A 27,562-nucleotide genomic window follows, 5' to 3' on the forward strand; every position below is an offset into this window, starting at 1 on the left:
TTCATTTGAATAAGTATTAAGCCCGTGTGCAAACATACTCGAGCACATAAATGCCTATATACACGATGGCATAATTTCTGTGTTTGAACAAGTCATAACATTTTTACTGTTTGAGTTAATTTAATTTGATATGGCTTTTTGGTTTCGTTTTTGTTATGATTACGTAACGTTCGAGGGAAGAGTGAGTATATTCAACAGATTCAGGCGAGATGTAGTGGAAGTTCGTCATTATGAGGAAGGCAAAATTTGCACTTTTCCACGGATTTATTTTGTAACGTACACTGCGTTTCAGTTTATCGAACCATATTCAGATACGAGAATTGTCTCTGAAGATGATTTGATTAACTGAAAAGCGTTTTACGTTACAAATAAATCTGTGGAAAGTGGTAATTTTGTTATTCCTTTAAGGAAGAATGAGTCCTTGAATCTGTTTGTGACTACGCCTCTGTCTCTTATTTTATCCCGGAGTTCAAATATACCATTTAAAATTGACATATTCATGATGATATAAATTTAATAATTTTATATTATAATTTTGTGCAAGAACGCTTTGGTGTCCTGTACCTTTTTTAAAGTCTAACTGCTGCATGCTCTCTTTGAGAATCAAGAGGCTCCTAATCCGACTTACCCGTCACGCTTACTTTTTTCTCATCGAAATTTTCAGTAAACCCAGCTGATTTTCTTTCAACCTTATCCAGTTTTTGACTAATATTTACCCCATGAATAATAAATACTTACCGCGTATTCCAGATTCGGCCTAAATCAAATGGAATAACACCTCTCTCTCTCTTTCTCTTTAAAAAATTCCATTACGGTTTCCTTAACTTTGTGCTGACCCGTTTTTTAGGGCAGTCACGTGGGAAGGTTACCGACGGTTAAGTTCATTTGTGCCATTAGGGATAGGTGGGCGATTTTTTGGTGAGTCGGGGAATGGTTAGAGAGAAAACCTGTGTCAACAATAACCTACCCTTATTGAAACGACCATACATTTTAACGACATATCCAAAATTGAAAGGTTATCCACTTTGCATCCAAGTCGGGATGCATTTGAAAATTTCTGACACTCTTGTCCATTGAACCTGGGCCCAGAAATGGTTAGCCTGCACCATTTGACACCGAACCAACTCGATCCCACAGACGCAAAAACAGTGCTCATATAAAGCAGGTGGTTTTATTACCCAACCAATTTTTTTCCGACGAATACGTCTCCTTTCTATGCTGATGGGAGGAATAATTAAGTAGAGTGCCAGGCTGGAAAATATTTTTTTTGACTCAAATCCTGCCTCTGACACCTGGGGATTTGACCGATTCATTTCACGGAGTTTCGACTTCTATCCTCGTTCGCACTGTCCCTCCCGAACAAGAATTCTTTCGATCAAATCAGCCATTCACCGAGTTTATCGGAAATGCATATCTTCATTTCTCTCGATTGAACATCACACCCACTCCAATGCATTTTGTCGTATCCTCGTCTATTATCAATCGGTATCATTCATTTCTCTGCTGGAGAATATTTTCCTCCAAGTACTTATTAGTTATGTGGCAGAGAGCGAAATAAAAAAATATATTGCTCTTGGAATAGCTTCCGCCTTATTCACTGCACGATCGAATCACTGATTTCATTAAAAATGAAGTGACTCCGTCCGTCCGTCCGACGGGTTGACGATACGCCATGGAAATTCATATTTTTATGTTTTTTGAACTCTTATTTTGCAAAAGGGCTTATGCCATCAAAGCTAATACTCCGTTCGGGACTTTTTTTCCTGAAAATTAGTTTATCGTAGCCAAAGGAAGAAAAACGGACGAAATTAAAATTGAAATTTTGGAGAAATATAAAGTCAATGGATCACCTGATGTTATTCGACACCAGAACTATTTTGATCATATTATAATTTGGAGAATAATGCCAAAACAGTTTAAATATTTTATTAAAAAAGTTTCTCCGGACCAATCCGATTATCTATATCCTATCGTGTGGAATTATTTCAATTTTATTACCTTATTACATGCTGGGGTTTAAAATCGTCGAAAGTTTTCTGTACATATCTTTTTTATCCTTTTCCAATATTGTTGATCGCCCGTCAACCACTCGTTTTAATATAATATATTATTATGGTGTCTTTGAAGCCAAGGAGATAAGCGTAGGCTGGGGCTTTATGTGGGTTTGATAGAGCATAGGGAAAGTAAGTTTGACAGAGGAGTAGGACGAACAGCGAAGTTTTAAATTGGGTTGGGCGTAGAGATGAAGTCGCTAGGGGAAATCTGAAAAAGGCAGAGAAGTGGTTGGAGGAAGCATTGAAAGGATATGACATGTCGGAGTTCAAGATATAAGGGAGAATTCCATGGAGGGTGGTAGATAAGGGGAGATAGAAGGTTTTTTGGGCAGCATGAAGGCAGGCAGAAGTCATGAAGAAATGAAGGAAGTATCAACAAAGGGCAATCTAGAACAATTTGCACGATGATTAGAAATAATGGTCGATTGGGACTTCAATACCTAATGAATGGAATACCTAAAATGAATGAATAGTTGTGAAATACAATTATCACCATAGTATCAGCTCATTAAAGCACGACATCCATGCTTTAAAACGTTTTATCAATGAGTTTAGAGGAAATGAAATTTTTGAGTAGATTTTCATATGGAGCTAATCATGGAATGGGCCGTTAATATTATTTTTAAGAAATAAGAATAAGTGTAGAGTGGAGGCTTTTGAATCTTAATGGATTTGAGCTTTTGCCGCACGCCCTGGAACTACAAGTTGCCACGTACGCGTGTGGCAGGAGGTTGTCTTGGTGATCATTGGCAATCGGTATCATTTCACCATCTGGTCGTCCATATTCTGGCGCGTGATAATCGGTACTGTTTTAATCGCGAATTGTGACTGCGAAAAATTATTCAATAAATCGCTTCGTTTATCTACTCTTGCACACCATAACCTGCAAGCCTCCCTCACAGGGGCGCGTGGTAGATGATGTTAGGGCACCAGCCATGCATGCAAGAATGTTATCTCAGTCAGTCATAAATTATTATTGTATCAATCGGCTAATAATACTGAGCAAATAAGTAAATGACCATACGCATCATGCAGTAAAATTTGCTAAAAAAAATCATGGAATTTTAGTCTTTTAGTTAATTTTTACGGCCATCAATACTCTATGACATCCATCCTTAAGGTATTAAAAATCGTGATTTAATGAGATAATGGCAAATAATCATGGTCCTTAATGAATAAATTATTGTGTGGAAATTGATCGTTCAATTTTTATATGAAAAGTTTTTAAAATGTATTTCCTAAAAGTATTTTCATCTGAATCAAATTTTACCCTGCAATTTTGCAAAATTTTTAATGAAACTTTTGAACACAATCTTGAAATTTCAATCTCACAGTCGTTACTATAGGGGTTGAGAGTGGTTCTGCGATGGTTTCAGTGATTTCCCACTGTTAGCGAAATGGGATACGTAAATGTCAAGCGAAAAAACGTATTCCCGAAACAAGATTTCTCCCCAATGGCATTTTTATGAACAGGCGACCACATCGCTTACCTGAGTAATTTGATAGGATTCCCTTCACAGAGCATCTTGCCAACGACTTTAATCAACGAGGGAAACACGGGAAGGTCACTTTTCTTGTATTCCACGTTTCAGGTCCGGGTCCCCAGGGTTACCAAAATATGTGAACAGAAATTCAAAATGGTGATGAAATACTTGCTATATCTCTTCTTAGTGATATATGACTAGAATGTACCACCACTATAAAGTACTAACGAATGGAGAAATATTGATTTTTTTGTCATTTCCTTACATTTATCTTATATCACTAGGTTTCCGGAGACTACACAGGAATAGAATACGTGAATATTAAAATTTTATCCTGTAACGATTGCTTGTTTCTTGAAAAATCGAATAATATTTTTTATTGGAATTGAATTTTTTTAAATGGCATTCTCGTACTTGAACTAAACTTGAGCGTGTACCGGTAGAGTAAAATAAAGAGAGTAATCCACCGAATGATACGTCGTCATAGTAATTTTAATTTCAAAAATGTGATATTTTGTATTTATTCAAACCCTTCCCGCTTCACTAAGTAAGTCTAGAACTGTTTATGACACCCCCGATGTTCTGATATTTTAGACATACTTGTATAACTCCCGACATTCTTTCACCGCTTTAGGCTGAAATGAAATTATCGTGACGTGTCTGGATAAAATCTAATTTGTTTTCAATTATCTCATCAACGGAAACTGACGGGCCACGTCATTGAATTCATACATTATATATCATGAGATTAGTTTGTTCTCACAAAATTGTCATTAATTAAAACGTAATCAGTCCAGTAAGATTCCAAGCTACTACAATCCTTATATATATTATATATATGTATATATATATATTTGTGTGTATATATATATATATATATATATATATATATATATATATATATATATATATATATATATATATATATATATACTCATATATACAGAAACAGATATAAGGAAAAGGGATAGGAACACACATAAAGGACGAACACAATAGAGGTGGGGAAGGCGGAATCGAACGGATCACAAGAGTAAAAATATTTCCTCAACCGGGACTCGAACACCGGATCTTTCCACTTGCCGGGCGGATGCTCTTAACCACTTGAGCTATCGAGGATAGTCAATTTACCCTGAGATCCGTGGGTCTAATATGTCGCCAAGCGCCCCGATTCTTTCAGCCAAGAGATGGCGTCAGGGGGCTGTTTCACCCACCAAAGGAGAAATAGACAATACACAAGGAAAGGAAAGGACAGTGGGTTAGAATTCATACAACATCATACAGGAAAGGAACAGTGCGTTTCGTGGCACGCATAGCCAGAAGAAAGAGATGAGCCACATTGGCCAAATACACATTCAAACACGAAATCCCGCCAAACGGCGAATAAATACTCATATATACAGAAACAGATATAAGGAAAAGGGATAGGAACACACATAAAGGACGAACACAATAGAGGTGGGGAAGGCGGAATCGAACGGATCACAAGAGTAAAAATATTTCCTCAACCGGGACTCGAACACCGGATCTTTCCACTTGCCGGGCGGATGCTCTTAACCGCTTGAGCTATCGAGGATAGTCAATTTACCCTGAGATCCGTGGGTTTAATATGTCGCCAAGCGCCCCGATTCTTTCAGCCAAGAGATGGCGTCAGGGGGCTGTTTCACCCACCAAAGGAGAAATAGACAATACACAAGGAAAGGAAAGGACAGTGGGTTAGAATTCATACAACATCATACAGGAAAGGAACAGTGCGTTTCGTGGCACGCATAGCCAGAAGAAAGAGATGAGCCACATTGGCCAAATACACATTCAAACACGAAATCCCGCCAAACGGCGAATAAATACTCATATATACAGAAACAGATATAAGGAAAAGGGATAGGAACACACATAAAGGACGAACACAATAGAGGTGGGGAAGGCGGAATCGAACGGATCACAAGAGTAAAAATATTTCCTCAACCGGGACTCGAACACCGGATCTTTCCACTTGCCGGGCGGATGCTCTTAACCGCTTGAGCTATGGTTCAATTTAGTTTTATTCGGTCTAGTATGTTACACTGCTAGTGTTTACATTGTACACATTGTCAGCTTACAGATTATGGTTACAGAGTATTTTTTTCCTACTATGGTTACACACTTACATAGACATAAATTCATATACATTGCATTAAACAATTGTGACCATGAACAATACTGTTGAAGGAAATAATAAAGGCAGGGTTCACAAAATATAGAAGGAAATATTTGGATTAGCAACGGAACATTAGATTTGGTTGGGATTATTGATAGCTTTGAAGCACAGTTATTCAGAAAAACAACTTTTTAACCACGGACGAAGTGTGTCCGGTACCTGGGGCAGCCACATCCGTTCCACCAATGCTTGCATGCCTTTAGCGGAGTGTTTATTCGCGGTTCTCATCTGTGTGAATTCCACGATTAGGGTGGTCATTATGAAGGATTTAAAGCTCGGAAAGAGCCGAAAGTTCAAGGTGATCAGATTCATGTCGGTAATGGCACCACCACCGAACACGTCCCAGGTTTTATAGATCTTTTTTAGAGCTTCCCATTCTCTGATTTTATCGTTGCATCCAAGGATGAGATGCGCGACGTTGTCTATTCGACCGCATGACGGACAAAGGGGCGAATCGGCTAGCCGAAGGTGGTGCCTCACTTCCCTCGTCATGACTGTGTTCGCGATTAGGTTAAACATTCCACTACGTGCCTCATCGTTCGCCCTGCTGGTCGCCCAGTTTTTCCAAGAAATCGTTCTTTTCGATATATTTTGTTGCTGCTCGGTAAGCGCTCTGACATACAGGGTCTTCACTCGAATTGCTTCTCCATCTCGCAGGAGAGAAGCGACTTTTTTCGTTTCATCAAATGCCCTCCGGTGGCATACGTCGCGCGCGAGTTCCTGCCACGCGTCCTTGAGGAGTGCCTTGCGCCACGCGTCGTCACCGCCGAGGATGCGCAGGCTAAGCTTCGCATAGACAACCTTCGCCTTTAGAGCTGTATCGGTTAAATTGAGACCACCCTGCTCAAACGGGCCATAGAGCTGGTTTCGGGACACTTTCTTTACGTAGCCATTCCAGATCATTTGGTTGGACACTCTAATAAAGTATGCGTTGTATTTAGTGGGTAAGGGCCATAGATGGGCCACATACCATATCCTTGGGAAGACAATCTGGTTGAGGAGGCGGACGCGGGTCACGATCGGGAGGGAAGGGAGTGAAAGCTTTCCAACACTCCATTTTACATGATGGTCAATAATTCCCCAGTTTCGCTCAATCGTGGGAGCCAACTCCCTCTCCCACCAGAACCCCAAGATTTTGAGCGAGGGCGCTTCTGACCAACCGATGGAGGTCGAGGGCCGGTCGCCCTTCAGCAGCAAAAACCCGGATTTCCGGTTATTGAGGAAGATACCACCCTGCTCGTATGACGTTAATATGTCGTGGGCTAGGGCCATGTGGGACGGGTCGTCTACGAAGAGCGTTATGTCGTCAGCGTATGCGACGCCCAGGCAGACGGCGCCGTGACGACGTACCCCGATTCCACTGCTCTGTAGTCGTCTGAGTATGGGGTCTAAGGCAAGGGCGAACAGCAGCATTGACAGTGGGCAGCCCTGCCGAACGGAGTTACTGACGGGGATGGGCGGCGATGTGGCATTGTTTATCCTAATTATAGAGTATGTTCCGTTATACATCGTTGATACGGCACGAATGAAGTACTCGGGGAAGGCCATCTTCTTGAGCACGGTGAGAATCCATTCGATCCGGACCAGGTCAAATGCTTTCTCAAGATCGATAGCCACCAGTGATAAAAAACGATCGCCATACAAGGGGGCGGAAAAAATGATGTCGCGAATTAAAAGTGCTGCATCGAAAATGTTTCGCGTTTTCGACACGGCGTACTGGGATGGAGAGAGGACGATGTCGGCAGCAGCCGTCATTCTACATCGTAGGACGTGCGCCAATATTTTATAGTCTGCGTTTAAAAGGGCGATTGGCCTGAAGTCGTTGAACGACTTTGGCCGCGTCTTCTTTGGTATAAGCGTTATCACGGCGGTCCTCTGACTTGCAGTCAGAGAGCCGCTAGCTAAAATGCAGTTAAAAAGGTGGGTTAAAATAGGTTTTAAAACATCCCAGTACGCTAGATAAAATTCAAAGGGTAGGCCGTCCAAGCCGGGTGCTTTGCCCTTCGGGAACATGGAGGAGACGCAGTCCAGTTCGTCTGAACTTATGTCTCGACAAAAATCGTCTTTTTGATCTGTGGGAAGCGTAGGGAGAGGGGGGAGAGGGGGTGCGTCTCCCTCCTTCCATGGAGGATACCTGTTAAAGGTGTTTTGAAAGTGCCGGCCCGCTTCCTTAAGGAGGTTGGTGTCACCGGCGGCAGATTCTCTGACAGGGATTCTGTCTATATCGGAGCCAGAGTTGGATTTCATCCAGCGCCGAAGCTCAGATAGCGTTAGGGGGCCCCCTTTATCCGTGTCCAGTTCTTTTTGCCACTGTTGGGGAGCGTATTTTTGGAGCTCGTGGCCAAGGATAATTTTTTTTAGGGACGACACTTGGGCGTGGAAACCCTCCGGCGCCACATCCTTACGCAGGAGCTCTTCCAGCGCTCGGCGGTAGAAGGAGATGGTGTAGTTCTTTTCCCTACGCCACTCGAAAGTTTGCCTTTTGATGTGGGTGACAATGCGGGGTTTGAAAACCTCGTCCCACCATAGAGCGAGGTTTGCACCGGGGCGGAGTGCCGCGATCAGTGCACACACCCGGGTGCGGATAGAATCACGACGAGTCGCGTCCTCCAACACGCGGAGGTCCATGCGCCACACGGAGCCGCAGCGGTGGACGTGCGCGCCCGGGGTTGTGTCCGGGCACGTAACTCTCATGATCACTGCGCAGTGATCAGAGAAGGACACCGGGAGGGTGTCCACTGTCTGGACATCATTCTTTAGGGATGTCGAGACGAAGAGGTAGTCAATCCGCGTCCGAGAGTTAGGCCCTGATCGCGTGAAGGGGGCGGGACCGGCGCAATAAGAACGCACTGCGTCAATCGCTCCAATGGAGTCGAGCATCAGTGAGAGCGCCCGGCTTGGATAGTATGTCACGTTATCCCTGTTCGAGGCACTATCCTCTCGGCGGTAGATAGTGTTAAAATCTCCGCCCAATATGGCCTTCCCCGAGAAGGAATACAGGTAGGGGAGGAGAAGTTCATTGAAATATGTTTCGCGCTCTGCCCTCGCGCGCTCACCGGAGGGAGCGTAAAGGTTTGTGATATGGATACCATTCACGATAACGGACGTTATTCGGCCCGAGGGGTGGCGGCGAACATGAGAGAACGGAATGCCATTTCGGACTAGGGTGGTGGTGCCAGAATGACTTTCGGCGAAATTGCCGATAGCCTGAAAGATGTTCGCATCCCAGACTATGTCCTCCTTTACCTCTTGAAGGAGGATTACATCAGCCCTAAGGTCGCGGAAAAAACGTTGGAGGACTGCAATTTTTAAAGCGCTATAAACGCCAGCAATATTAAGCGAAATAATATTCATTGGTGGAATGAGAGGACAGCTATGGGCACCGGACATCACTTACCAGAGTCCTGGTCATGGCTTACGTCGCTTCGGTCGCGGCTCGAACCCGGGCGACGAGTGCTTCGCCGCTTCCCGGGACGCTTCGTCCGACGGGTCGACGATCGAGGTCTCGAGTTGTCACCGCATACCTCCCTTCCGACCTCGTCCGAAGAGGAAGACCCAGCCGTGGTCTCTACGAAGAGCTGGTTACTCGGCGGCATTCCACGGGGGGCCCTGTTCGAGCGAGCAGAGCTGTGGGCCGTCCCAGCCCAGGAGGTGGCCTCAGGGGGGGGCGGGGTGGCGGACTGGTGGTCTTCTGCCGAAGGGGCCCCATCGGGAGAAATTAGAGGAGATCGGTCGAATTGGTCCGCCTCTAGAGGAGCCCTGGGAAGATCGTCGACACCTTGGCTGTCCTCAAAGGAGAATGAGGATGGAATGTCTGGGATTGTTGACGTCGACAAGGTTTTGCTCGTACATGTGTCAACTTCCGCGGCCGGTGATACTTTCTTGATTTTCCGTGACACCGTAATCGAGGGGCCCGCCGTTGAGGAAGGGGGACAGTCGTAATCGGATACATCCTCCCCCGCTGTCACCCGTGATTCTCGGGGAGTTGGAAGCCCGTGAAGCAAGGATTGCGGGAAGAACGCATCGTTGGCGTGGCCAGAGAAAGGAAGGACGCAGGATGATCTGTCCTCTTTTGACGGGGTCACGGAGATAGGGGCTGGTGGTCGTGAGTGTGTATCCGAGCTGGTAGGGACCGCAGCTTGATCAATGCTCGAAATCAGCAGTGCAGTGTCGTCCGTCCTCTTCTTCTTCGGATCCCTTTCTTCCGTTGACGACTTTCGTTCCCTCTGAAATTTCCCTCCGAGTGGAGGGGGATGCGGGGGTTCGGCGGGAACAGCTGGGGGCGCACCCTCGATAAGTATCAGGGACCGCGCCCTCTCCTCCACAGCCATCTCGGGCTCATCTATCTCTTCGGCGGTGTTCGGATTGGAGGCCAAAAACATTGCCTCCGCATAGCTCTTCCCTCCCTGGTTCCGAGGGCAGGTCTTGCGCTCGTGGCCTTCTTGGTTGCAACGGGCGCAGGTGCGGCGCTGACCCTCGTAGATGATGATGGCCCGGTTGCCGCCGATGTGGAGGTACGAGGGGATATTTCTTTCGACCGTCATCCGCACCACTCTCGTACCTGTCAACACGCGTGCCAATTTGTCGCCCTCCCACCTGTTCTCCCACGAGCGATGGATTTTTCCAAAACGTTGAAGCTCGCCTGTTATATCTTCCAATGGGGTCTCCACGGGGAGACATAGAACCCTGACATTACAAGGGCTACCGGAGGTCTCGTCACTGGTAATCGTCGTCCTCGGATCAATTTTGGATGGAAACGGTAGTTTTCGTGGGATATTATCCAGAATCCTCTTCATAGTAGCTTCAGTTGCCAACTTCAGGAATACCAAATGGCGGTTATATCCAAATTGGATCGCCACAATCTCTTCGGGTGTGAGGCCCAGCGACTCTAGTGTAAAGAGGTGGACCTCCAACGGAGTAGGGGGCTTCGCCTTTTCATCAACTTGCAAGGCGAGCGTGTTTACGCGACGTACGACCATTTTGAAAGAAATCAAATGGAGCACGCCAGCGCCAAGAAAAGAAGAAGAGCGCACTGAAAGCACTCCAAGAAGGAAAGAAAGAAAAAAAAACACTCACGAACGCTCCCTCCCCGCCACACGCACCCGGCGGTAGCAAATAAAAAGGAGCCTAAGCTCTACACCAGGAGTCAAGGTCAGTCTTGATCCAGTAAACAAAACAAAAGTACGGCCTTCGCGGCGGAAGAAGTCGAGAGTCAAACTGCACGCTTCTAGGCGGTCAACCGCCGCTCGAAACAAAACACGATCGGAACCTCGATTTCCGAGAGACTCCGGCAGTGCCGCTCTCCAAACCCCGGCGGCCGAAGCCTCGGACGCCGGCGAATTTTAGACACTCGGTGAACACAGGCACGTCCTGCTATCGAGGCAGCTATCGAGGATAGTCAATTTACCCTGAGATCCGTGGGTTTAATATGTCGCCAAGCGCCCCGATTCTTTCAGCCAAGAGATGGCGTCAGGGGGCTGTTTCACCCACCAAAGGAGAAATAGACAATACACAAGGAAAGGAAAGGACAGTGGGTTAGAATTCATACAACATCATACAGGAAAGGAACAGTGCGTTTCGTGGCACGCATAGCCAGAAGAAAGAGATGAGCCACATTGGCCAAATACACATTCAAACACGAAATCCCGCCAAATGGCGAATAAATACTCATATATACAGAAACAGATATAAGGAAAAGGGATAGGAACACACATAAAGGACGAACACAATAGAGGTGGGGAAGGCGGAATCGAACGGATCACAAGAGTAAAAATATTTCCTCAACCGGGACTCGAACACCGGATCTTTCCACTTGCCGGGCGGATGCTCTTAACCACTTGAGCTATCGAGGATAGTCAATTTACCCTGAGATCCGTGGGTCTATATTTGGATTACATTGATTCTTATCCCTTAAGTAAACATTTGCCTTCCTCCCCTTCCTATTATTGATGTTCGTAATTACCACTTTAGCTGTATGCGAAATCAAACTTATTGTTCTTTAAGTCCTCACTTAGAGCTGAATTTCCCTTTTTGGAATGAGAAATAACACAGATTGACGCAATCTCCCGTTCAAATACCACAGATAGATATTATGCTAATGATAATTTGAAAATTTCAGCGCTTAAAAAATCGTTTAGTGCTGTAAATGAAAATCCAACATCAAGGTGAGATTTGGTGTCATATTATAAATTTTGCAGATGAGGAATACCAGTGGAAAACGAGGACCGTGTTTCCAAGCCCACTCTTCCTTGGCTGTATGACTTTCCAAAAATCCACAAGAACGATTGGCTCATACTCCCACTGTCTCAGCTATAAATTCCCCCACCTACTATTTACTCGTATCAAAACGGTAGACTCAAATATTTCCAATTCTCGGTTTCCTAAACGACTATCGTTTCCCATTGTTTCACAACCGTAGATGCGTCCACTTTGAGTTTACAAGTAATACCATGTTTACCTCGCTGTTATCTTCCCGGAGCTATAGTATCTCTAAAATGAAAATGGCGCTGAAAGTAGTTAGGCTAACATATGGTTTCGAACGAATACACAGGAGTGTACATTTTCGGCTGAACGCATCATAGCGTTTTCACCTGGGTCCCCAGAATAAACGTGTAGTAGACCCGAGAGCCTTGGAGCATTTAAATAATTAAAAGCCCTTGCACTCACGTGAGTAGAACTTGGGAAAACGTTCACATTTGGGATCCTTTCGGTCGGGATTTCACCGCAGCGTTGTTATTTATTATTTAATGAACGGTAAGGTTACATTCAGATGAAATAAGGATGTGTTATTTCAAACCAGCTAGAGGCCATATTTGATTCAAAAGGGAAGTGTTTGGCTTCGAAACCCAGCGAAGTTTCGTGAATCGAGATACACATAATGAAAATTTATCGGGCTAATTATTATATAATTCTCATATATTCTCATAGTTCATAGCACTCAAATAGGCCTCATTCGTACAAGTCTTCCTTTAACTCATAGTTGAAAGCGTTTCGATATAATACGGTACATTTTACACAACTTTGTTAAAATTAATTTCAGTAACTTTTTCTGGATATTTTTTCACATTACTTTTATCACGTTTGCTAAAATATTTTGGATACTACATTTAATGTTGGATGCTGTTGCCCATACATTTCCTCTATATTTAGTTTTTCCAGTCGAGGTAATTGATGTCTGAAATTTCCTTTTATCTGATCAACTCCGTCACCTATGTCCACAATTATTCGTTTCCAAGAACTCGGGACACAAGTTTACACCCGAATACTAGTTAGGTTCCCCTACATGCCTCTCAATTTTCCCTTCCATTCGAATAAACTGGAATTCCAGGTGTTGGGTATGATTGCGCGAAGTCAGCAATTCTTGATTCCAAGGAAAACGTGATGGCGAATGTCGCTTTGAATACTCTTATTTTTTCGTGTATTAAAAAAAACCAGTTTCCACATTATTCATGCACACGTACTTAATGATTTTTCATATGCATCAAGCGCCGAATTATTTTTTTAGTAATATTTGCGAGTGTTATTTTTTTTAAATTCATTCCATGGTCATGGTAAAAAATACGTTGGCGTTCAAATAAAGATGTCGCCATGATTTATTACGCGCATTTTTGCACCACACATGGAATTTCAATAGCGCTTTGCTTATGATTTGCATTTGAGCAGAAAGAAAGCCCATTGTTACATCCGTATTAATTCTAATTGACGCCCTACTGCGGCAATTTATCGGCATATACACGTCGACGGGTGAAATCGATATAAAGCGGGCCATAAGCCGTTGAAATTTAAGTGCCTCTTAAAACAGTAAGTCATTATCAAAGTTTATCAAGCAGAGGATTATTTTCGAGCTGCTTCTTATTAACTTTAAAACCTTTTAGTCTTTTTAGTTATTTTTACATGTTTCCTTACACTAATATCTATCTTGATATTAATTAATCCTTCACCTTCTTCTTCATCTCTTCTAATTTATGTAATCTTTATTTCCCTATGATCTTTTTTCTCGTATACCCCGTGTAACTTAATTAATCTAATTAATTCTCCTCTCTGGTGTAAGGGTTTCCTGCTTTTCTTACTCCCGCACAGCATATCAAGGATTCTCTCCTCACATTTTTCATTTATCTCTTTGCCCATTGATTTTATTTTCATCCTTTTTCTGCTGCTCTGCATTTTCATCGCTTCAATCTTCTTTCACCATTCTTCAAGATTTACAGCTGTATAATTGTAAACCCTAGAATTGCATTTTTAACGATGATTTCGTCGACGTAACACGGAAGTGCCGAATAGTACATTAGACAGTAACAAGCAATATAGAAACACAAAAAAAGATCACTCACACGTTATTTCTTGATCATTTCGACGGAATTCTGCTCCGTCTCCATCGGAAGATAGAGAAGTAATGACAGTCATTTCTTTTCTTCTCTATCTTCCGATGAAAACGGAGCAGAATTCCATCGAAATGATCAAGAAATAACGTGTGAGTGATCTTTTTTTGTGTTTCTATATTGTTTGTTACGGTCTATGGTACTATATATATATATATATATATATATATATATATATATATACATAAATAAAATAAATATCCCGGTCTAAGAAATATTTTTGCATTCGTGATCTGCTGGATTCCGCCTTCCCCACCTCTCCTGTGTTTGTCCTTTATTTGTGTTCCTATCCCATTTCCTTATATGTGTTTCTATATAAATGAGTATTTGTTTGCCGTTTGGCGGGATATATATATATATATATATATATATATATATATATATATATATATATATATATATATATATACATATACACACATACATACTACATATATGTATACTATGTGTGTGTGTGTGTGTTTAAAGCATAACTTGTGGTGGCCATGACGGATTTATTCAAGGTAGTCTACCTATTACAGGTTTTTGACGGTTTCGAACGATACTTTCTTCTTTAATGATAATTTACTTTCTTCCCTCCTGCATTATTTCCTTCTTCATCTCGTTGTAACTTCCGCCTGACTTTCTACATTTTAAAAAGCAAATCATTTTCCTTCCACTAAAGCTTTTACTTAACTCCCACCCTCCTTTCACGGCCTTATCAGCACCTCACTAACTTTCAATATATTCTCAATCCAAATTTAACGACCTTTTTCAGATTTCCCCAAATTTTCAACTCTCTCTCCTCGTCCACCATATTTAAAACTTCAGCATTTGTCTTCCTCTCTGTCCGAACTAATTTCTCCATTCTCAACTCCACAGACACATCTCTAAAACATCTAAATCTACGTTCACCTTTTCGCCTCAAAGACCATGTCCCGGATCCATTAAGCACTACGCTCCATATTAAATTTATATGACGGATATTCGCTGAAATTCGTTTTTTTCTTCTATTTTTTTATCACACACATTGAGACCTGTTTTCACCTTAATGGGTAATCATATATCAACCTTTCTGAGCTATAATTCAGATATATGGTAATGCGAGGAAAAAGGTGGGAATAACGTTCCTTTCCATTCCAAATTCTCTCCTTTATATTCTCGAAGCTTCAAAAAGTTGCCAGATGATACCTTATGAGAGTTAAACTGGTCGCAATGCGCATTAATAAAAATAAGCCGTGAGAGAGTACGGCGAGCCTTATTCAATGGAGAGAAACAGTGATGTTTTCAAAGCCTTTTTCCTCCGACGGTTGAAGTAAAGCGCGAATATCTTTTTCTTTTTTTTTGACGAAATCACCAGATCCATTTGTGGAGTCGTAAAAATTTTGGTGCGGGATTATTTTCGGGAGGGGGGAGGAAAGTGTTGCCGTTTTCAACGGAATGGTCCGTCCGATCGATCGGTGGGGATAGATAGGGGTTAGGGGCATCGCTGTTTCGTATATAGGGGCGAGAACGGCTGCGTGATATAAAACGCCCGAGATGTGATGAGTGAGGGAATGGCTTCTGTGAGCTATGATTAGGCATCTGTTTTACGCGTTTTATTTGACAGAGGGAGAATAATCGAGAGTGAATTTCCTTAGTTATCCCATGCGAGGATTGTCGTGTGACAGAACGCAGGTATCTCACAAATATCATTATCGATTAATCGCTTGTTTTCGTAGCAGAAAACGTGATAAATTACATGAGTCCTCGACCGCAAACGATCGTTGTAAAATCATTGCTGGTACTCTGGTAATTTTAAATAATACAAAAAATAATGCTGTACTCGTAGGATAGTTTGAATAAAAATTGATAGCACAATATTTATAAAACATTAATACTAAATAATACTCCAAGTTAATCCATATAATATTTGGATTGATTCAAATATAATCTTTGAGTGTTAACTTTTTATGCATGTTCAGGGAAGCATTACCGTTAAGTTCCTGACTTTTATGAAAGAAAATTCAATTGTTTTTGTTATGTGGTGGTCTTTTGAATTAGTTAATATACGCACTTATGGTTATTTGGTGACCAGATCACTTGATTGTTCCCTGGGAAAAAACATACAAACTAAATCGGAAGATAATTCATTTTGGCAAAGGGAGAAGCGTGAGGAGCCTCTACTTAAACGCATCAGGTCTTGTCGATTTTTGACATTTTAAAATCGTTTGACGTTCATCAGATATGGACCACAGTTATAATCCCTTCACGAATATAAAGTAAATTTAAAGTTAAAGCATACAATATATTTTAATGTTTTTTTCCACCTGCGATATCATTGTTAATCAGCAAAATCTAAGCTACATAATTTTGACTAATGAAAACTTTAAGACAAGTGCAGCGCGTGATTTTGTATAGAAAGGCAACGCGGTCTTCGAGAAAAGAGGATAGGCGTAAATTCGAGGTTTATGATATGTGAATGTTAAGAAGAATGAATAAAATAAAATGGATGGAAGGGAGAACAAACTATGGAGTCCTAGGCATGATAGGGGAAGAGAGATGGCTACTGGGAGAAATTCGGAGGAAGCAGGAGATACTGAGAGGCAATTTAATATTGAAGAAGGGTGACAGAGGGAAGAAAGCTGGAAAAGTAAGGCGGGTGGGAGAAAAAGAATGTGCATTTTGTATGGAATTTAGGGAGGTAGGAAGCATTAGGAGATAAGAAACAAATTATCGATCAAACGATATTTTATGCTGTATTTTTAAGGGCTTAGGAGTATAGTAGAGTTGTCTTAGGGTCCATCAAAAACCTACCTTAAGCCGGTAGACTACTACTGATACAAATAATAACCAGGGGAATACAGATTAAAAGAGCAGTCATTCAATTCTGTAAAATCAAACTAAGAAAACAGTACGATAAATATACCTAAGAGTTAATTGACCCTTGATTTATTGAGATATTGTTAAATGTAGTTTGGGTGTAAAGGATATTTTGTGCTGTTAGTTTGGGATTTAGGATTGCATGAACTTAGTAAATGGGTCCATCCTTGGGTGCATCAAAAACCTACCGTAAATCCTTTTGACAACTTCCAATAATTGTTCACTCGTATTTGAGTAAGGAATAAGCAGATATGTGACATTCTCGAGAAGGCGCGATGGGCAGCTTCGAAAAAACTCAAGGTCGGCTGGCCTAGGCTTTGCACAGTCGGCACGTTGCGAGGATCCATTTGTATAACTCCTCTTTTTTAATCTTTTTTTTTAAGGCTTAGGAATGCCGTGGGCTGCCAACAACGGAGATTTCGTGTGGGAGGACGAATTCTATTCAACTGCCAGGAGGCCCTCGACTTATTCCCTCAACCCGAGAGTGACCTGGCTTGGGAAAGGAGGGACGCAGAAAACAGGTAGGGTCTGTCAGAAAAAAACCCTTACACCCATATAATATTTGCTATTATTACCAACAGTAGTCTATCGAGCAGGGTCTTATTTCAATAGTTCCAAGGGAACCCCTACCACGGCGCTAAATACCATAATGTTTCACATGACAATAAACTATTTTAAAAATCCACATGCTGTTCCGTGTATCATACCGAATCAATATTTTCCATCCTCTGCTCCACCTGTCCAACTCTAAATCACATTGATAAGCGTCCGGAAAGAAGCAAGTTTCAAACTGACTGAATTACGTATGCTTTCATTTGCTTTTGAGGGTGGTTAATATGTTGGAATATCGGATATCGCTAAGGCGATGGGCATACATTGACTAATCCAATATTTACTAACTGCAAATACGTTAGGGTAGAGGAAAAGGGTGCCGTTATTCCTTTTTTAAAGTTTACTGTTTTCCATGAACTAGCCGATAATGGCCTTCAAAAAAATAATACGACAGAATAAAAACGAATACGATCCGTTTGATGCTCGAGAAGGAAATGTGACGTGGTTACATTTCAATTTGTAAATTACATTTAAAGTAAAAATTTCTCTTTTTTTTACACTTTTTTCAAGTTATGATTACTGTGCTGTCTTTATGTTGATGCGGTTAGTTATGTCATATATCAGGAAAATTAGAAATAATTTATCTCCAATAAGTATTACTTTACAGTGCTTTTTGATCATATGCTTTATGTAATAACGGAATTGAATATAATCAAAATTTTATCTATGGTACCAACTTAACTATCTTTTTATTGTACATTATTAACATTCTTATCTATGGTACACTCTTACTTCTGTTGGTGTATTAAGCTATCATCAGAACTAATGTATTACAGTTACTTTTCTCTTAATTAGGAATATATAATTAGTTACTTTAGTACAAAGAAATGAATTGTAAACTAATGAAAAATATACATATGTATAAATAAATAAGTATATATATATATACTTATTTATTTATACATATGTATGTCTATATACATATGTATATAAATATAGACATACATATTAGTATGTCTATATTTCTATATATAGGATTATTACTCGAGAGAGAGTTCCTTTTCTCCCTTGAGAAATATGGTAGCGCCATTGAAAATTCGGAATTCGTGTGAGTTTTCTTCGTACACACACACACACACATGTGTGTGTGTGTGTGTGTGTGTGTGTGTGTGTGTGTGTGTGTGTGTGTGTGTGTGTGTGTGTGTGTGTGTGTGTGTGAACCTAACACTTCTAAAAATCCTCTCTTCTTTCTCATACCATTCCTTGTGTTTTCACCTTCGTTAATCATTCCATCTATTTTTACCTTTTCCATCCATGCCAACTTCTCAGAAGTCTCCAGCCTACGCCTATCACCTTACCTGAGCGACCAGGTTTCCTCGCTGTACAGAACTAAGCCGCAATATTTTTCACTAATCGTTTATTAATATTCTCACTCAATGTGCCTGCCATCAACTCCCTCCTTGCGATAGCAAATCGACACGTGAATGTGTGCAAGTCCATCACATTCCTACCTAACCCTACTTCTGATTGTAATGTAAAGATGCATAAAAGTTGTAGGTGTATTCGTAATTATATAACGACCATAAACACAGTTATCAACCCGAAGGTTGAGTTAGGCTAATACCTTTAGGCAATAATATGAAACTTAGAAGTCTCCAATAGCGTAATTTCGGTCGGGCGGTGACCATCAACGGGGAGAATAAAGGGCTTGACTGCGAGGAGCGATGTCACTTAACATCGAACAGTGCTACGGTACTTACATCTTCTCGCTGTCAAGCATCTTCCTCTCCCCTTTGATGGTCACCTGCTGACCGAAATTACGTTATTGGAGCCCTCTAAATTCCTCATTTTTGGCTATAGGAATTAATTCAATTTCACTTTCACTTCAAAGGGTTTGATAGGTGATAGTAGAGAGTTCACCGAGTACTAAGGTGAACGGCGTAGAAAATTGAAACAACGGGGAAGGAGGGGGGATCTTTTCCAGGAAGTTCTGGTACTCGAAAAAACATTCAGCCCGGGTGAAGCTGAGAGTGCCCAGAGTACTCGGGAATGGAACCTAGGCCCTATGGTCTGTAGTCCAACGATCTACTCCTGGACTACCTCCTCCCCGTACACACACACACACACACACACACACACACATATATATATATATATATATATATATATATATATATATATATATATATATATATATATATATTTATATGTATATATATATGTATATGTATATATGTATATATATATATATATATGTATATATATATATATATATATATATATATATATATATATATCGTAGAGCAGCGTTAAAATATGAAGCATATAATAATCACTATTATAGCAAGGACAGGTATTTAAAATTGTATAAAAATCATATCCTGCAATCAGCCGAGTGGACATGGGGCAAAGTGTGTTTGATAAATTCATACCTACCGACTACCTATTCTTACCTCTAACGCTAGACTACCACTTTCCATTCATAAATAAATCATGTATTTTTATTACTATTAAGGAATTATTAATTCGGATCAATGATTATGGACCAACGAAGAGTTGATGGAACCATTATAGGTTTTCAATTTCCCTTAGTTTTTATTTTAAATTTTATACCCTAAATTGTAGTCGTTATATGTTTTCTTGGTAGACTAAACCGCAGTTGTATTGAAAGAGCGGTAATAAGTGGAGTGCTGCTATTAAATGCGTTTCACACCTCTAAAATTCATTGCGAGCTTAAATTTCCTGTCGTGTATGCGCTTGAGCCATCACCTTTAATCTCTCTTCTTGCTCGCACTTGGATACATTTTTAGCTGCAGGTCCGCTACCTACTATGATCATTGGAAAATTATTGAGATTTTCCGCAATTAAGAAGATTAGATTAAACAGGTGGCGATCGTCATGCAAATGAAAGCGAGTTAAAACAATGTGATTGGATAAATATTTAATGAAATAGCCAGTTTGCAGTCGGCACAAATAATAAGCCCTAACCATTTTCGTAAGGCCCCTGGGAAAGTTACGTGATGGGCGTGGCTGCCACGCATTATAACTTGTATATTACCCCCAAAACCAGCTTCTACCTTAATGGAATTCTATGAAATTGTTAAACTAACGAGGTTTTATTTCCAGAGACGCAAATATTTAATTCGTCATTGAAATGAAAAGAGCTAATCGATTCAAATATTTCCGGAACCATCAAATTCTGGGAAATAATTGTTGCAAAAACGCCGAATATGTTTTTTACAAGCGCAAACTAAAGCTAAATGCTGAGGTGAACATTTTTCAGCTCGGGTCAAAATTAAAGACATACCGGGAGCTGATTAATTCAGTAAAATTGGTAAGAGTATTACTGGGAGAAGGCCTCGGAGAAGGCCGAAAGCTCAAACATTCTACAATGTGAGTGTCCTTTTAAGTGTTATCTATGTCATTTGTGTTCTATTGTGCCGACCAAATATTATAATGCTCGTGTGAGTGTTTATATATCATCGATTTATATAAATTATATGTAATTACATATAAATATAATTATATATATACTTATATGTAAATATAAATATAATTATAGTGCCACCAATACCAATTAGGTCGAAGGTTAGGAGCCAGACAAGAGATAGCTCACGCAGCGTTTGTTCCTAAGTGAGGCGCTTGCAAAGGCGTCTGACCCTATTCAGTGATGGCCATTGAGTGATGGTGTTATCATTAAAAAACTTTTTTTTTATTTGAGAAAGGCAAACGGGAAACCAACTCAATTATTATTCGCATAATTTTTATGATGGACAGTAAAGAGATAATGAATCCTGGCAACAACCGGACTCGGCTCAATTGGCCAGGTGTTGTGCCAGGTAGCGGGAGAGGCAGGGCTTCCAAGGCTGTCATCTGAGGAAATCCTACCAAAGCAAACCTGACTGCAGCATTACAGGAGATGCAAAAGAGGACCCAATTAGTAATAATAGGAACTTGTAAAGTTAGGACAATATTGAGTACAGGAAAGGTAGAGAATATTAAGCAAGAGATGGACAAAGGAAATATAGATATTCTAGGTCTACGCGGGGTGAAATGAAAGGATAGCGGGGATTACTGGAGCGATAGTTATAGAGTAATATTCAGCGGAGAGGAGGAGATCCAGCGAGGGAATGTCATATTGGATAAAAGGAAGGAAGAAGCGTAGCTAGCATAGAGCAAACTACAGATAAAATATTACTAGCAGAGATAAAAGTAGAAGAGACCAACTTAACAACCAGGGGAATGCCCCTAGGCACCCTCAGCCTCACCCAAGGTGTCACCAATTATGTGTGGTGATTTAGTACATTCAGAAGTAGTCTCTCAAAACCGAAAACTCATGTTCAAGGAAAAGAAAAAATAAATTAAAGTCTGAGGAAATAATTACAACAGGTTGAAAATTGCATATATTACTGCATGAACGAAGAAGAACAAATTAACAAGGACACTATGAAAAAAATTGCGAGAGCAAAAGAAAAATGAATTAGTTCCTCTTGAACAAATCTTTAAGAAAAGATTAAGGTAGATATATTTAATATTCGCATTATTTTATTAAGCATGTCATTGTATCGTGACATTCATTTTCTTTGAGGGATGAGTGTGTATACATTAGGCCTTTTGAGATGAGAGCGAGGAAAAGAATTGAGTGAACTAGTTGGATAAAGAGGAAGACAAAGAGTTGGGCTGTTATGGTGAGCATCGGGGGGAAGTTATTCGGTGAAATTCGAGGAAGGGCGAAAATGTGAATGGAGGAGATACTGAGAGCCGGTGACATGTTGGAGACCTTGGTGGATGGGAGATTGCTGAGGAGATGAAGGAAGGGAATTGGCAGTTTGGACGACATAGAGGGGGGGGACATGAAAGTACGCGGAAGGAGAAAACGCCTGAGGGAAAATTGAATTAAGGCTGGAAGGAAGATCATGACAATGTGCCGTAGTTTTCGACGACCGTCTGAACTTCACTGGTAATCGCTTCATTGCTTACGATGAGAATCACTAATTTTCGAGTTTCGAGCGAGAAAATTGATAAAATAATGAAATGACACTCAGTGAAGTGGCGCTTCCAGTGAGTTAAGTTTGCACTATAGAATTCAAGTAATTCTTTCTACTTAGGTAAATGCGTAATTCCATCGAGAACATAGAGTGAATATTTTTTGTTTTCTTTCCAAGAATAAAGAAAAACGTACAAAAAAGCATACGCACGGGCAGACGTAATAGTAGACAATAATGGACATTGTAGTATTTGGGAGACATAATATGGAACTAGGTAAAACAGTGCTCAGGAATTTGCAACACGATTAATCCTGTTGACTTTCAAACGAAATATGATGTTTAATAATCTGCACATGGGGAAGATAAAAGATGTCAATGTCTATTAATTGATTGAATCGTTAATTAGATATTAACTTCGGGGGTTTTTGGGTTGCTAATTTTTTCATAAACTTCACAATGATAAAACTCACTGAAGAGGCAAATAATTTGTTGAACCCCATCACAGCTAGTTATACTGATTTTTAAAAACTTTGTATTTTCCCCAATGAGCTATAATGTAGAAAATGCATTTGTTTTTGACAAAAATTCCGTTATTATTTCCTTCAATAGGGCGTTAGAAATTTCATGGCGCTAGAACTAATTCCTGTTACGGCTTTCAAATTTATGAGATTATTCCTAAATGTTTCACTTTCCCCTGATGTACTATGTCATGTTAAAATTGAAAAAATATTGAAAATTCTGTGGCTAGGTTTCAAGTATCATTGCAGGGACGAATATTTTACCTCCACCTCGGAGCAGGCTTCGATCTTCAGGGTTCATCTACATCTACATCTACCTAATACCTCGCAAGCCGCCGCAAGGGCGTGTGGCGGGGGGTGTTAGGTCACCAACCGTAAAAATTAACAATACCACATGCAAAACAACAACATGGAAAATTATACCCACAGCAGCGCACACACGTATGCAAAAATCCCTTCATCCAACACTCATGAAAACAAATATACCGCAAACCAACAGAAAACTGCAACCCAGGATGCAGCACGAAAGCCATCCAGCAAAACGCAAGCCAGGACACAACAAGCAAGAATGCGAAACTCCACCACCACATGAACATGAAACACAAAACACTCTACCCCCCGAGGAGACTGTAAAAGGCAGGGAATGCGACCCTGCATTGCAGGTAGCAGGAATTTCCCCCCGCGGAGAGGGACGAGGGATTGAAAGGGAGACTTAAGAACAGATGAACAGGACACTAATGAAGTCATTTGGAAAGAATGGGTTAAGATAACAAAACACACAAGGTTAGTGAAAGAGCATGCGTTTAAGTAGAACTAATTATTCCCTAGACGCTGATGGTGGCAAGTGGAATTTTTGCTATCTATAACCTTTCAGTTGCTATCCCATATTGTCCGTGGGAAGAAGGAGTCCTTGAGTCTGCTAGTTCTGGAATCTATTTCCCGAATTTTATATGCATGATCCAAGCGACCAGTGTATGTAGGAGCGCGAATAATTTGCGAGACCTCGGTGCTGATAGCGTTATCCTTCTTATTTCCATCAATATTTTCAGTGAAGGAGGTTTTAGTCATTCTCTTGCTAAATTAAGTTATGATTCGGTTCATTCTTAATAACATAAAACATTCCATTCAATCCCATTAAATCAGTTGATCTGGCGATAACACGGAGTCTCGTGAGATTTCATTTTTCAAGAGAATAGGGGCAGCCAAGTACTCAAGGAAAGAGGGTTTGATTAAGCTCAAGCACGTTTACAAAAGCAAATCATTGTTAGCTGTAATCTACCAGTTTCTGATAGATCCTGGCACTACTATTGCTGAGGAGATGAAGGAAGTATATTACTTCACATTTCACATGACTTTAAAAATCCTCAAACTCAATGCCAGATATTACAATAATTCTTTATTTAGCTCTACACACTTTCTATTACCCTTAATTACATCAAAAATGCCTGTTCTTTTCTTCCGTCTTCTACAATTTCCCAGAATTCTACCATCCATTACAGTTTTCAGCACCGCTTCCCCTCAGTATTTCCCCCACAGGTGTTTCTCTGACGCTGCAATTCACAGAACTTCATCATTTGTTTTCCTTTCTGTCGATTTTATTTTGTCCATTCTGCTCCACAACCGTATCTCAAAGACGTCCAATCTATTTCTTATCTATTGCTTTACCTCCTGCCTCAACGACCAACGAGCAAGCCATTCAAAACTGCGCCCTCATTAAAGTTTTCGCTAGTATTATCTTTACATTGCCATCTAAGGCCCCTTTGATTTGCTCCCGATACTTAATGAATTCACTGATAGAGATATTGATTTCAATTTATATGCCGCGCCGAGTAATTTCCTTCTCCAACCTCACAAAATTTGCGCATATTTTAAAATAGTATTATCAAGCATAACTAGAATAACTTTCTTAATTTATAAGAAAAAAAATAGTGGTTGAGAATCCGGTTTAAGATATTGATCATGTTTCGCACATTAATGTCGTTTGTACATCATGGTAAGTTTTCACATCATAGTACTCTCAATCGCTTTTTTCAGGCAAAAATCAATGGAATTAAAAATTATTGAAGGTAATTAAAAAAATTATTGAAATTAATATGGTCACCTCTCACATTCCATATCAACGTATCCCAAAATCACCCACGTATCATAGGAATATTGAGCGTGTAAAGAACACGTATCTTTGGCGAACTGTGTGTATTTCAATTTGCAACAGCTTCCGCTGACGCATGAGCAGCACTGGAGTCAAAAATCAACAAAAATAATGCTACAGAAGCATTACAAATTAAGCTTACAATGTGGTAAGTTACATTTTTTCAAAGCAAATATGCGATTAAATATTTAATGACTCTCTTTAAACACTCTCTTTTGAGCATCCCTCTTATTTTGTGTGCGAGTGTTAGTTTAAATCAGTGGTTCCCATAGTGGGCGCTACCGCCCTCCGTGCTCTAGTCTATGGGGGCAAAAAGAAGCAAGGAAGCGGCAGGGGGGGCACCGGAGGGTTGTGACAATGTGAAATTTGCGAAAGCTCGGTAACCCTCCTTTTGACTCCGTTTTAAAGCTTCGTTTTCGAAGTTTATATTTTTTCCTATTTTATTCTATTTAGTTAATACATATTAAATTTTATTTTAACAAAATTTCGTATTTAAACCTTTATTAAACAGAATGGCAAGAAATGACCCATCAAACAAGAAACGTAGGCAGTATAGTGTGGATTATCTTAGGCACGGACTTATAGAGTCACCTATAAACAAACACATACCTATGTGCTTACAATGCGAAAGGGTGTTTTCAAATTAGGAGATGAAACCTTCCAGAACGATTGAACATTTTAGGAAGGCACATCCCTGCAAGACAGCAAAGACTGAAATATTTTTTCATTCACTTCGTGACAGATTGCTAAATCGCCCAACGCTTTCAAGTTTGTTGTCTAATGCTTCAAAACATTTCGCTGATGGTTCGCTTCCATCATACTTAATACCTTGATCAAAAATTTCCCGGGATTTATTCAGAAAATTAAAAATACAAGTTTATTCATCTAAATCTATATTGTCCCCTTCAAAGTAATCCCCATCGACTGCAACACACTTATGCCAGCGCTTGATCCAATCCTCGAAACATTTTTTATATTCGGTTTTCGGTATGTCCATCAGTGCTTCCTGCGATTTTTCCATTACTTCCTCTCGGCTGCTAAAACGCGTTCCCCGTAATGGTTTTTTAACTCGATTGGACAGAAAGAAGCCACAGGGAGCCAAATCAGGTGAATTCGGTGGCTGTTGGATGGTATTTGTTGCATTTTTCGTCAAAAAATTACGAATAATGATAGCACTGTGCGACGGTGCGTTATCATGGTGCAAAATCCACGAGTTTTCTGCCCACATTTCTGGTCTCTTTCGGCGAATTGCTTCACGCAAACGTCTCATAACGCCCAAATAATACTCTTTGTTTACTGTCTGGCCTTCTGGCAAAAATTCATGATGCACTACACCGTTGTAATCCATGAAAACCGTCAGCATTGCCTTCTTTTTTGACTGAAAACGACGTGGTTTTTTTGGCCTCGGCTCATTTGGTGAACGCCATTCACTTGCCTGATGTCTGGATTGCGTGTCGTACTCATAAACCCACGTCTCGTCTCCAGTAATGATCCTTTTGATGAATGTGGGATCGGATTCAGCCTCGCAAATCATGTCTTTTGCGACGTCAACACGGTCTCTTTTTTGCATGAAATTGAGGTCTTTTGGCACCAACTTTGCTGCTGGAGCGACGGAAACCCAAATCATTAACCACAATGTCTTGGGCGGATCCATAGGCAATGTTCAAGTCCTCCGCTATTTCTCTGATGGTTAATTTGCGGTTATTGACCAACATTTGTTTTACTTTATCAATTTTTTCACCGACTTTCGATGTCGATGGTCTGCCACTGCGTTCATCATCTTCGATTGACTCACGACCACTTCTGAACCGCTCGTGCCACTGGTAAACGACCGTTTTTTTTAGAGAATCGTTGCCGAAACACTTTTCCAACATTTCCAACGTCCGTGCGCCACTAAATCCGTTTTTTACGCAAAATTTAATACAAGTTCGTTGTTGCAAATTTAAATCCATTTCTGCAATTGTAAAAAATCGCCAACACACACAGAGATAGATGTACTCTTGGCTACGTAACTTTTGCAAATGTCAAGTTATGACACTAAGATTTAAAGGGAATATCAACAACAGATGTACCAATTTAACAAAAAAAACAGAACTCAAATCGGAACGATGGGAGCGCCACACGGTGGTTATTCCAGGAACTTTTTGATCAAGGTAGTATACACTATTTCACTATTAATTGTCAAATCTGGAAAGCCACGTGCAATTGGTGAAGATCTCACCCTACCAGCAGTCATTTAAGTCCTGAGTACTGTTCTGCAAAAGCCACCATATGATACAATAAATATTATTCCCCTAAGACACGCTTCAGTTCAACGGCGAATAGCTGAAATGAAATGGCTGAAAATGTGTAATATATATTGCTATGTGATTTTTCGGGTACCAGGTCTTCCTGGGAAACC

At 40.6% G+C, this 27,562-nt stretch overlaps 1 protein-coding gene across 2 annotated transcripts in view; it reads left to right on the top strand.

Annotated features, from left to right (window-relative positions):
• LOC139695255 (uncharacterized) overlaps positions 1-27,562 on the top strand; it is a 242,747-nt gene that overhangs the window by 168,471 nt on the left and 46,714 nt on the right. For both annotated transcript variants that reach the window (XM_071593948.1, XM_071593947.1), the window contains exon 2: positions 17,338-17,475. In XM_071593948.1, the coding sequence (XP_071450049.1) occupies positions 17,346-17,475 (130 nt within the window). In that variant the 5' untranslated portion in view covers positions 17,338-17,345. The remainder of the gene's footprint in view (positions 1-17,337; positions 17,476-27,562) is intronic.

Source organism: Hetaerina americana, unplaced genomic scaffold (genome assembly GCF_022747635.1).
Source record: "Hetaerina americana unplaced genomic scaffold, ioHetAmer1.1.p SCAF_6, whole genome shotgun sequence".
Taxonomy (NCBI): Eukaryota; Metazoa; Arthropoda; class Insecta; order Odonata; family Calopterygidae; genus Hetaerina; species Hetaerina americana.